This window comes from Myotis myotis, unplaced genomic scaffold, assembly GCF_014108235.1.
Source record: "Myotis myotis isolate mMyoMyo1 unplaced genomic scaffold, mMyoMyo1.p scaffold_m19_p_41, whole genome shotgun sequence".
Lineage (NCBI taxonomy): Eukaryota > Metazoa > Chordata > Mammalia > Chiroptera > Vespertilionidae > Myotis > Myotis myotis.
This window is the reverse complement of record NW_023416348.1, coordinates 470,659-482,951: the sequence shown is the minus strand read 5'-3', so window position 1 is coordinate 482,951 and position 12,293 is coordinate 470,659. Positions and strand designations below refer to the sequence as shown.

At 54.4% G+C, this 12,293-nt stretch overlaps 1 protein-coding gene across 6 annotated transcripts in view; it reads left to right on the top strand.

The window, feature by feature from the left end:
• Positions 1-5,526: 5,526 nt before the first annotated feature.
• The window catches only part of RCOR1 (REST corepressor 1), a 111,103-nt gene continuing 104,336 nt past the window's right edge, over positions 5,527-12,293 (top strand). For 3 of the 6 annotated variants that reach the window (XM_036306345.1, XM_036306343.1, XM_036306346.1), the window contains exons 1-2: positions 5,532-6,008; positions 6,099-6,158. In XM_036306345.1, coding sequence (XP_036162238.1) covers positions 5,732-6,008; positions 6,099-6,158 — 337 coding nt within the window. In that variant the 5' untranslated portion in view covers positions 5,532-5,731. Of the gene's footprint in view, positions 6,009-6,098; positions 6,159-12,293 lie in introns of all 6 variants that reach the window. The other 3 variants (XR_004967185.1, XR_004967184.1, XM_036306344.1) reach the window with 3 other exon arrangements.

The window sequence follows — 12,293 nt, the reverse complement described above, 5'->3', positions numbered from 1 at the left end:
ATGGTTCGATTCCCGGTCAGGACACATGCCTGGGTTATGGGCTCGATCCCCAGTGTGGGGCTGCGCCGATCCATGATTCTCTCTCATCATTGTGTTTCTATCTCTCTCCCTCTCCCTTCCTCTCTGAAATCAATGAAAACATATTTTTTAAAAAAACAAAACAAAAAAAGGAACTCCTGGGGTGGCAAAAATTCCTGCCCAAAGTCTCTATTTCTGATTTGTGTTTTGGGGGTTTGAAACTTCCGAGACTGGCTTCAGGGATGGGTTCCTGGTACCCCCAGCCCAGCCCACCACGCTTGTCTGGCTCCAGCTGGCGGGAAGTTGTTCCTTACTTAGAAGAATTTTCTAAGCCATCCAACAATACTAACACTAAAACGAAAACATCGGCCCCGACCAGTGTTTCTAAGTGGTTAGAGCACCAGCCCTCACACCAAAGGGTCAAGGGTTTGATTCCTGGTCAAGGACACACACCTGGGTTTCAGGTTTGATCCCTGGCTCCAGTTGGGGCATGTGCGGGAGACAACCAGTCGATGTCTCTCTCTCCCACCGATGCTTTTTTCTCTCTCTCTCCTTCCCCCCTTCTCCCACAGCTTCCACCCTCCCACTCTTTAAAAAGCAATGGAAAAATGTCCTCTGGTGAGGATTAACAACAAGAATTCCCTGGCCAGGTAGCTCAGTTGGTTAGAGCATCGTCCCGATACGCCAAGGTTGTGGGCACATACCAAAACCAACCAATGATGCCTACGTAAGTAGAGCAACAAATTGATGTTTCCCTCTCTGTCCCCAAAAAGAAAAATATCAATAAAATAAAAAATAACACTAAAGATATCTGAACAAGCTGCATAATGAACCACTCTGAACGCTACGTGTACAATCAGGCATTGGGGCAGCTTCTCCCCCGGCCTCCCAGCCCCGAGGGGTGCAGGGAGCCGGGCTGCACCCTCTGTGGCTGAGGCCTGCCCTCTCCACTCGCCCGCTGCTGGGTGAGGCAGCCTGTTTCCTGACGCAGGGCGTGGGGGCCGGGCACAGCTGTTCATCTGCTGGGATGCTCGGGCGGATTCACGAGCTGAGAGCAGACCCGGGCAGCTTCACCCGGAAGACAGCTGTGGCCGCCAAGCCTTCCTCGGGGAGGGAAGATGCTGTAGCCTCTGCGTGGGTCCCGGTTCTGCACCGGGCGGATGTCTGATCGCTTGTATCGTTCTGGGCTCTCTGAGGGTAACAGAAACTCAAGTTGCTCACTTCAAAGGCCAGGCTTTCAGGCCTGGTTACAGGGTGGGGGCACTGGGGAGCGTTCAGAGATCCTATCAGGACTCGGCCCTCCTGGCCTCAGGCTGGCGAGGTGGGCTGGGCTCCCTGGAGCAGGCCTGCTCTGCAGGGCCCTGCACTTGCCCCAGGGCCTGCGGCAGCGCCTCCTGCCTCCTGCACCGACTGCCCGCCAGCCCGCAGGGCCCTGCCCCAGGCTCTCAACCTTCCCAGTCCTTGGGTCCTGATTTCAGGAAGAAGCTTCCCTGAAAACTCCAGAAAAAGGTCCTGAAGGGGCTTTTATTGGTCTGGCCAGGTCACGTGCCCACGTCTGAGTCAATCGCTGCCGCCAGAGGCCTGGGGCACATGCTGGGATGGGGCAGGCCAGGCCAACCACCTGGTCCTGGAGGAGGGGCTTCCTCTAGGCCAGCGGTTCTCAACCTGTGGGTCACGACCCCTGAACACACGTCCTGCATATCAGATATTTACATGACGATTCATAACAGCAGCAACATTACAGTTATGAAGTAGCAACGAAAATAATTTTATGGTTGGGGGTCACCACTACATGAGGAGCTATATTAAAGGGCCCCGGCATCAGGGAGGTGGAGAACCACTGCTGTAGGCAGATGCTGGGCTGGAAGGCCCCAGGCCCTCGCCCCCCCTTATTTGACCTCTTGGTCAGGCCTCCCTTATCCCTGGAGCCCTCCCCTCCGCGGGATGGGCTTCTGCTCTGGGCACCCACAGCAGCCTGACATTAATTTCCTATCATTCATTTCTCAACAAATATTTAACAGGTGCTAGGCACAGAGCAGGGGGTCCAGGAGGAACCCCAGCAATCACAGGGTGGAAGAGGGGGTGGAGGCAGCAAAGGGAGATGAGGGGTGCTCTGTGCGGTGGGAGAACGAGGCCCTGAGAAGCCAGGGGATTTCTGGGAGGAATGTGGGCTCAGCTGGATTGGGCAGCAGGGAGGGTGTGGGTGACCTCACAAGAGTTGAGAGCGGGGTGAGGAGAGGCTGGGAAGGTAGGGAGTGGAGAAGGCAGGTATAGACGCATTTTCTAAAAAAGTATTGTTGAAAGTTACATGTCCCCCATTGCCCCCCATCAAGCCCCTCCAGCCCACCCTGCCCCCGGCCCTCACCACCCCACTGTCTGTGTCCATGGGCCATGCATATGTGCACACAAGGCCTTTGGTTGATCACCTCCCACCCACCCACCCTCCCCACCTTCCCTCTGAGATTCCGAACTCTGTTCCCTCCGTCCATGTCTCTGGGTCCACTCCGTTCATCAGTTTATTTTGTTACTTAGATTCCACATACGAGTGAGATCATGTGACACTTGTCTTTCTGACTTATTTCACTTAGCGTGATACTCTCCGGGCCCTCCATGCTGTCCCAAAGGTAAGAGATCCTTTTTTACTGCTGCATAGTATTCCACGGTTAGACACACCTTTGGCGTTTTCTGTGTGGGGAGTAGAGAAATGGGAGGAGGCAGGAGGACATGCAGAAGCAAGGGAGAATTTCCCTCACTTTTTTTTAAAAAATATATTTTATTGATTTTTTACAGAGAGAAGGGAGAGAGATAGAGTTAGAAACATCGATGAGAGAGAAACATCGATCAGCTGCCTCCTGCACATCCCCCACTGGGGAAGTGCCCACAACCCAGGTACATGCCCTTGACTGGAATCGAACCTGGGACCCTTCAGTCCGCAGGCCGACGCTCTATCCACTGAGCCAAACCGGTTACGGCCCCTCACTTTTTTTTGAAAATACTGACCAGGTGGACGGAGGCTGATCGCCCAGGGGAGCATAAAGGGGAGGGCAACAGGGGGAGTGTTTCTGTGATCAAGATTAGGGTAGGAGAGCCCATGGGGCAGGTGGGTGCCTGGCAGGGAGAAGTGTCGGTTTGGGGACTGGAAGGTGAGAGGGATACTATGTGATGGCTTCAGTTTTTCTCACTGAAGAGGGAGGTGAGGTCCGGGGCTGGGTGTGAGGGCAGAAGGGGCTGTGAGGGGTGGACGGAGGGGGAGAAGGTGTGAAATCTTAGGCTCAGAGAGTGGCAGTGTCACTGAAAAACATGGTGAGCTGCTGACTATGACAGCTTGAAGTTTATCACAAACACAATCAGAAAGGTTGTGTGTTCCCCACCCCCACCCACCCAGGCAATAGGCGGGGCAGGAGCCGTTGGAGGGCTTCCCAGGGGGGAAGGAATGAGGAGCTGGGAGGTGAACTGTAGACATCCGCCAGGCCAGGAAGTATGTACTATTACCCGATTCCGATTCATTGATGGGGAAGCTGAGAGGTTCAAGGCCAATGTAGTATCCAAGTGGCCTTGGGAATCAGACAGACTAATACAGGGTCTGTTAGGTGTTAATAAGTATTTGTTGAGAAATGTGAATGGTGGGACAGCCCAGTGATGCACCCACAGTCTAATCCAGACGCCAAGCAGCCCCAAGCTTGGAGTTGGTGGGTGGGGCTGGTGACTTCCTACCCTGACTCAGGGTTACCTTTGTGGCCTTGTAGGCCAATCTTTTCAGAGTTTAGTGGTAGAACTTCACAGAAACCTACTGAGCATCATGCTCTTAACCCCATTTCTCAAGCCGTGCTCACTTCCAGATAAGTCAGCCCTGAGCCAGGCAGCCCAGCCCCTGGGGAATGCCACCTCCGTGCCTCTCCCTTGGCTTTGCTGTCTACGCCCACCCAGGCCAGCTGGCAGGGAGTGTGCCAGGGACTCACCCTGGCACTGCCTGGGGCTCTCCAGGGAGAGGGCTCCCCCTGGAAGGGCAGACCAGGGCCAGGGACTCTGCACTAGATGGGGCAGGGGTCTTCCTGGGGAAGGGAGGGCTCCCAGCCCTTTATCTCAAAAGCCATTGAAGCAGAAACGAACGCGGCCACTTCACTGACGTTAATAATCATGGTTCATGCTGCAAAAAACAGAGAAGCGCACACTCACAGTATTTATTTGGGCTGTAAAACCATAAAACTCCAGATTTCTCCCTGTGGCTATTTATAACCTGAGCTGGTGTAAACTGTCCCCATATTAAGCTCAGGTTTGAAGTAACTTAAAAGAGAAATAAGCCGTCGCTGCATCTAAAAAATTCAATTATAGACCTTCTCTCGCTTGCTAATTATGGACGAACAGCCCGTGGGTGGGGGTGGGGGTGACACCGACCATGCGGCTCTAAAGTCGCCCGGCCGGCCGGCCGCCGGGGGTCAGTCTCCGGGGCAGGGACGTCCAGGGCGGGGTCGTGCTCGCCCCCCGCGGGGGCCCGGGGTGGAGGGGAGACAGGCCGGCAGCAGATCCGGAAAAGTGGCTCTGGCCCGGGAGGAAGTTGACCCTCCCCGAGCCAGGGCTGGGGATGAAAATAGCTTCTTCCTCTTTACCCATCCGGGCCCCCAGCCCTGTCTCAGGTCCCCTCCCCATTTCTGCAAGTGCGCCCTCCCCGCGGCAGGTCGGGCCCTGCGCGGGTCTCTAAGCGGCGTCGGGACCGCGGGGACCCTCCCGTCCCGCCGCGGCGGGCGCCCCGCAACTCGGGCAATTACGGTGACTTCCCACCTCCCCCTCCGGGGAGCAGGACGCACCCCGCGCGCTGCCGCACCGCCGCCTTCCCCTCTGGAGACGGTCACCTGGGAACCCCGCCCTCTGCACCAGGGCTGCCCAGGTCCTGCTGCACCCCCGAGTCCCTGGGGGAAAGTGGGGGCGCAATTAGTTTCTTTCAATTAGTTTCCTCTTTGTATAGACCCATTCAAACTGTGACATGTACTCCTCCGCGCGAGGGGGAAAGTAGTCCCGACCTGCCATTCAATTTCTGTTCTCGTGTCGCCCATATTTTACTTTTTGAAGCCGATGGGACCCTCGGAGGGGCCCCTCGGGGGCTGTGGGGGCCGAGGCCGCCGGGGGTGCGCGCAGGGGAGGGGGTGGGCACCCCGGCAGCGGGAGGGGGCGGGGAGGCAGCCAACTCCTCGCTGTGCCGGGAGAGAAGGATCATGGGGCGTAGAGAGATTGCAAACCTCAAAACCACGTACAGCGGGCGATACGCGTCAACCGAACCTGACCAACGGAAGCCCGAGCCCCGCCCCTCCTCCCGCCCCGCTCCTGGGATAGACGGGTGCGCCGAGCCAACCGCGAGGCTGCTCACCGTCCAAATCCCACGAGAGCCAATGGGAGCGCGCGGGGGCGGAGCCGCCCCGCATCGGGTTGGGCTGCGCGCGGCTTCCCCTCGCGGCCAGGCCCCGCCCCTCCCCTCCCTCCCGCCCGCTGCTCCCGGAGTAGTTGGAGCCAGTGAAGTGCGGGCGGTGATGAGAGCGAAAGTTGCGCTCGGCTCGGCGCTGGGGGCTTGAAGCGGCCCCGCGCTCCGCCCGCCTGGGCCGCCCCCAGCCCCCGCCGCGCCCGCCCGGCCCCGCGCCCGCCGAACCCCCCGTCCCGTTCCGGCGCCCCCTCCTCAGGAGCCGGGGTCCCCGTCACTCTCGCGCGGCCCGGGCCCCCGCTGATGCCGACCATGGTGGAGAAGGGCCCCGAGGTGTCAGGGAAGCGGAGAGGGAGGAACAACGCGGCCAGCGCCGCCGCCTCGACCGCCCCCGCCTCGGCCGCCTCGGCCGCCGCAGTCTCCGCCGCCGCCGCCGCCGCCGCCGCCTCCTCGGCCGCCTCGGCCGCCGCCCCCAATAATGGGCAGAATAAAAGTTTGGCGGCGGCGGCGCCCAATGGCAACAGCAGCAGCAACTCCTGGGAGGAAGGCAGCTCGGGCTCGTCCAGCGACGAGGAGCACGGTAGGTGCCGCCGCCCCGCGCCCGCGCCCGCGCCCGCGCCCGCCCCGCGCCGCCCCGCGCCCGCTCACCCGGTGCTCTGCTTCCCCGCAGGTGGCGGCGGCATGCGGGTGGGACCCCAGTACCAGGCGGCCGTGCCCGACTTCGACCCCGGTGAGTAGCGCCCGGGCCGGCCGGGAGCCCGAGGGGGCGGGGAGCCCTTGGACAACTTTCTTTTTGTGTGTGCGCCCTGCCGTCCGCGGGGGGAACAGCAGGCGCGACGGGGCGGGGAGCCCGCCCGGCGTGGGTGCCCGGCCGCCCCCCGCGTGTCCCCGAGGCCCGAGGCCGCCCGGTCGGACAGCCCTGGCCTGGGGGCCCCCGGCCGTGCCGGGTCCCGACGGGCTGCGCCTCGGCCGGCGGGAGGGTGGCCGTGCCGGAGAGTTAGCATCCCTCCGGCCGGACCCGGACCCGGACCCGGCGCCCCGGCGCCCCGGCGCGTGCTGCCCGCGGCCTCTCCTGCGGCGGTCGCCCCGCGCCCCCGAGAGGCCCCTGCCGCAGTCCCGGGACCTGTCGGCCGGTGTGCGCCCCCGCCCCCATCCTTTCTGGAAAGGGAGGGGCTGTGGGAGACTAGGACCTGCCAGGACTCGAGCCTGACCTGCGATTTGCACCCGAGAAACCCCGCACCCCAGGCCCGAGCACTCCCTTCGCGCGGCTGCTCCGCGGGAGCCACTGTAGTGGTTCCAGGAAAACCCCACCAGACAAAGGAATGGAGGGTTTTAACGCAGGAGGCTCTGGCCGCTCCGAGCGAGGCCGGCCTCGAACTGTTTGAAAGGACGCGCTGCTGTCACCGCTCCCTCCCTCCCCAGGGAAGCCCGGGGCCCCCGGGAGCCCCGAGCGGAGGGTCGCCGTGTCGGCCGCCCGCCGGCTTCCCGGCGGCTTCCCGGAGGAGATGGGCGCCCGCAGGCTTTTCCTGGGGACCAGGCTGCCGAGAATTGCGCGGGTGTCGCCCTTGAAAACGGCCGCCGCTCCTGGGCGGCGATTGAGGTGCTCAACTCGGGGTGCCCTCTGAAGTGGGGACGCGCGGGGGTCCCTGAGCGCGCTGCTGGGGGCCGGGAAATGGGTGACCTTCCCCACACGCGCCCACATGTGGGTCCCTGGGTGCGAGCCTCCTGGGTGCAGGGAGTCCGGCCGGGCGTGCACTCCTTTAAACTCCGGCTGGCGCTTCGGTCCTTCCCCTCCCCCACGCCTGCCTTTTTTGGTCGCTTCTCGGGACGCGAGTGACGGGGGCCGGGGGCCTGGGCACGCCTCCCCTCCGCGCGGCCGCCAGGGGAAGCCTCTGCTTCTGGGTGACAGCTGACCCGACCTGCATCTTGTAGGTCAAGTCCATCTTTGTTTTCATACGCGGAGCGGGAAGCTCGGCTGTTAGCGAGTTGGTCAGTGTGGGGTGCACTCTGGCCCTAAGTTTGGAAGCTCTATTTAAAATGTTTGATGTGACTGAGGCAGGGGCCGCCGTGATGGCCTCCGCAGGGATCCGATCGCTGACATCCTCCCGGTGCTGGTGTCCAGCTCTGCGTTGCCAGGAGCCTAACCTTAGAGTGTGCTCTCCTGTGAAACAGCGAGTGGAATAGGACTGTGTTGAGCTGTCCTCGCGTCAGAGTGCCCGAGACCCGCCACCCAAGAAGGAAAACATTGTAGACCTTCTGCCAGGTCGCCTACGGCCACGGGGTTGGGTCTTGGGAGGAACATGTCCAGGTTTCCTGTGCTCTGTGTGTGTTTTAATCTAGAAAGGCATCGAACTGGTATGAAATAAAGTCAAACCCTGCTGTGCCAGTCTGAGCAGTGGGACACAGTCCTACCTAGTGCTGAGAATTGTGGGACTTTACTGTTTCCTGGTGAGTTTTTTTAGGTGTGTTCTCCTATAATTTAAAGTCTAAGGGAGAGATGACTTCCATTTTGGAATAGACTTAAGACAGGCGCCCCCCCCCCCCCCCCACACACACAAGTGAGGAATAGTGTGGATTGAGATTGTGACTGTTACTATCTTCTCTTTCTCCCTGCCTATTCTTTTTTTTTTTTTTTAATGTTTTTACTTATTTTTAGAGAGAGAGGAAGGGAGAGGGAGAAACCTCAGTGAGTAACATGGATGGGCTGCCTCCTCACACACACACACTGGGGATGGAGCCTGCAACCCAGGCCTGTGCCCTGAAGGGGAATCCAACCCGTGACCTATTGGTGCCCTCAGCCACTGAGTCACAGGCAGGCCCTGCCTGAGTTTTGAATGCATTTCTCTCTTTCTCTCTGTCAGAACCTGAGCAGGTAGGTGAATGCGAAACTCACCAGAAAGCCTTTTCCTCCTGTGGTAGAATGTGTGAGTGGAAGAAGTTGATTTCATTTTTTGAAGTCAGACTTTATTTTTCCACAGCCTCGCAACTTGACTGTGTTTAGCTTTAAAAGCAAATGGTTGAAACCAGGACCACCTGTTATTCCCTAGTATTCCAAGGAAGATCATTTCTGTCACCCCTTGTAAGTAGTGAATGAAGTAGCCCTGGCATGCGGATTCAGCTCTTCTGATCTAATCAAGACCTAGACTAAATCAGTGGATTATGGCATAACCTGTAAGCATCTATGTTTACAACGACAGAAAAAGTTTTCTCAGTTCGACATAAAAACAAAACAGAATGCAGTCCTATACCTTTTTTTTGACATTGACTTTAAAAAAAAACTTTATTGTTTAAAGTATTACATATAGTATTACATATGTTTCTTTTCCCCCCCATTGACCTCTCCCCGGCCACCCCCACCCCCAAGCACATGCCCTCACTTCCCCTAGTGTCTGTGTCCATTGGTAATGCTTATATGCAGGCATATAAGTCCTTTGGTTGATCCCCCCCCCCCCCCCCCCCCCCCCCCCCCCCGCCTTCCCTCTGAGGTTTGACAGTCTGTTTGATGCTTCTCTGTCTTTGGATCTATTTTTGCTCAGTTTATGTTGTTCATTATGTACCTTTAACTTAGGCTTTCTTCTGGCGTGGTGTCTAGGCCTCCTTTCCCTTCCCAGTGCCCTAGCATGTGCTGATTTGTCGTTTCTGCTAGTTTAGTAATCATAGAGTCGGTAAGGGAGGCCTGCTTCCTCTACCCCGCCCGTGGTTAGTTATCTCCTCCTGGCAAAGCAGGGTTTGTTTTGACGCGAGTAGTGTTTTCTGTACAAAAATGTGCATGTTCCCAATGAGCGTGCAGAGGGGGAAGGAGCTCGGAGCCCGTGCATAGTGGGTCATGTCTTTACTCCTCTCTGTTTGTTGTCTTCTCGCTGGCGGAGCGCAGGGACAGGGCTTTCAGGTTGACTCAAGCTGTGTTTCTGAAGCATGTGTTACTGTCACCTTCTACCTGAGTTGGTTTTCAGTATCACAGTTCACTAATAGTAAAATTAAGACTCTTGCCGAAGAGGAAGTGTTAATGGTAAATGTTTTTGTGGTAGTGGGCTTTTAAACATGCAACCCATATTTGGAACATTGAACCCAATAGATTTAATCAGATTTGAAAATTGTGGTTGTATTGGCTCAACTATCACGTCAGAGTTGACTGGTATTAAAAAATGTATTACACTTTACTGTGGAATAATCTTACTGAATAGGGCATCTTGATCTGCTTTTCATTTCTTTTTATTGGTGGTTCTATGTACCTCTTTGAGCACATTATTTTCTATGCTTTAGTTTCATTGTAAAAATCAGTTTTATAGATATCCTAAAATTCATAAGTTACGGTGAATGGTTTGTGAGTCAGTCTTCACCAGCTGAGAAGTAGGGTGGTGATGAATCCTGCGAGCGGTCACGTCATTGAGTGGTGTGGCAGGGAGACCCGGAGCTGGTCGTGGGGAGAGTGGGTGCCCTGCCTCTGTGATTAAGAAGGTGATAGCAGGTAGAGTTGGTCATTTTGTTCGCAGAAGCCTCAGTTTCCTGGTTCATGGATGAATCAGGTCCTTTCGTCACTAACACTCTGTGGCTATGTCAGGTATAGTCACCTTTAATTTCACGTTTATTTCATAAGCAGCATAGAGCTGACTGAGCTCGGACGCTGAGAGTTGTGAAACCCGCTCCGATCTGCCCAGTGCCTCTTGCCACCTGTGTGATACTTCATTTTTTGTTGTTATTGTTGCTGTTGTTAATCCTCACCCGAGGATATGTTTTCCATTGGTAATTAAGGAGACTGGAAAGGAGGAAGGGATGGGTAGAGAGAGAGAGAGAGAAACTTAGATGTTAGAGATAGAGACACACATCCATTGGTTGCCTCCGGCACACACCCTGACTGGGGCTGACGATCGAACCTGTAATCTTTATGTGCCCTTGACCAGGTATCAGAAATCGAACCCATGAACCTTTGGTATTCTGCCAACGCTCTAACCCAGCAGTGGGCAAACTACGGCCCGCGGGCCGGATCCGGCCTGTTTGAAATGAATAAAACTAAAAAATAAAAGACCGTACCCTTTTATGTAATGATGTTTACTTTGAATTTATATTAGTTCACACAAACACTCCATCCATGCTTTTGTTCCGGCCCTCTGGTCCAGTTTAAGAACCCATTGTGGCCCTTGAGTCAAAAAGTTTGCCCACCCCTGCTCTAACCACTGAGCCCCACCAGACAGGGCCATTTGTTGATTCTTGTATGTGACCTGACAGGATCAAACTGCAATCTTGGCATATTGGGACAGTGCCCTAACCAACTGAGCTCCTGGGCCAGGGCTTCTCCCCGCCCCCCCCCTTTTTTTTTTAAATTTCAGATCAAGTTTCTAGACCAGTGGTTCTCAACCTTCCTAATGCCCCGACCCTTTAATACAGTTCCTCATGTTGTGACCCAACCATAAAATTATTTTCATTGCTACTTCATAACTGCAATTTTGCTACTGTTATGAATCGTAATGTAAATATCTGATATGCAGGATGTATTTTCATTATTACAAATTGAACATAATTAAAGCACAGTGATTAATCACAAAAACAATACGTGATTATATATATGTTTTCCGATGGTCTTAGGCGACCCATGTGAAAGGGTCATTTGACCCCCAAAGGGGTCACGACCCACAGGTTGAGAACCGCTGTTCTAGATGAAAAAAAGAAACCTTGAATCCATCCCTGGGTCAGGGGAAGTACACATTAGGTAGGCTGTGAGCTAGGGAGTTTTTTCTTTAAACTTGTCTTTGAGAGTTAATGCTTTCGAGGCACGTTCTATAACAACCTTCTCCTCCACGGGTGATGACTGTGATTAGAAGGTTAGCTGGGCCCAACCGGTGTGGTTCAGAGGTTGGCCGTGGATCTAGGAACCAAGAGGTCACCAGTTCAATTCCTGGTTAGGGCACATGCCTGGGTTGTGGGTTGAGCAGGAGGTAGCCGATAAGTGATTCTCTCTCATCATTGATGCTTCTGTCTCTCTCTCCCTCTCCCTTCCTCTCTAAAATCAATAAAAATACCCTATATAATAAAAGGCTGATATGCAAATTGTCCATTCCACCAGCGGGTGGGGCCAGCCAGCCAGCCGTCCTCGGACCCTCCCCCGGTTGTGCACAAATTTGTGCACCGGGACTCTAGTATTTAATAATAAAGAAATAAAAGCAATGTTAAGGGTCATTTGTACTGAAGAAATTTAGGCTTACTCTTACTCATTTTCTAAGAAATAAGGTTTCTCTTTTGTTCCCTAATTCTAATGGAAAACAATGATGCTTGCTATGGAGTGTGTAATACATTAGTGTTTATATTCAAAACAGAGAAATCATGTCTGTCCTTCTGTTTCTCTCTAAAATAAATTAAAAACAAACCAAAACAATAGAGAACTTGAAATCACTTTCTGGTGAGAGCTACTCTAGCAGCACAGTAAAAGTCTGAGGAAGGTAGGGATTATGAATCGAATGCTGACTTCATGATTTGGACTGACTTAATTCTTGCAGCGCTAAATAGCAATTGTGGAAAATATTGTGATCCTAGAAATGATAGGGAGGGGCAAAATTGCAATATATCAATTTTGTTTTGTGTTCTAGAAGCTAAATCTCTGGTTGACTTTTATGCATAATATTTTAAAGTTGGTGTAAGGTGGCAAGTGTTTTGCTAAAATGTTTGAGAGAAATAAATATTTTTAAAATAACATAAAATAACATTAAAGTTATTAAAACCCTAAAACTACTTTTTCAAATTAGTCAATTTCTTTAAATGTGTGGATCTTAATAAAAATTGCACGCCAGACCCAACTCTGAAATTTCTCGATTCCTCTCCTCAAAGTATTGAGAGAGAAAATTATAATGTCCATATAATCCAACCTTCTTGA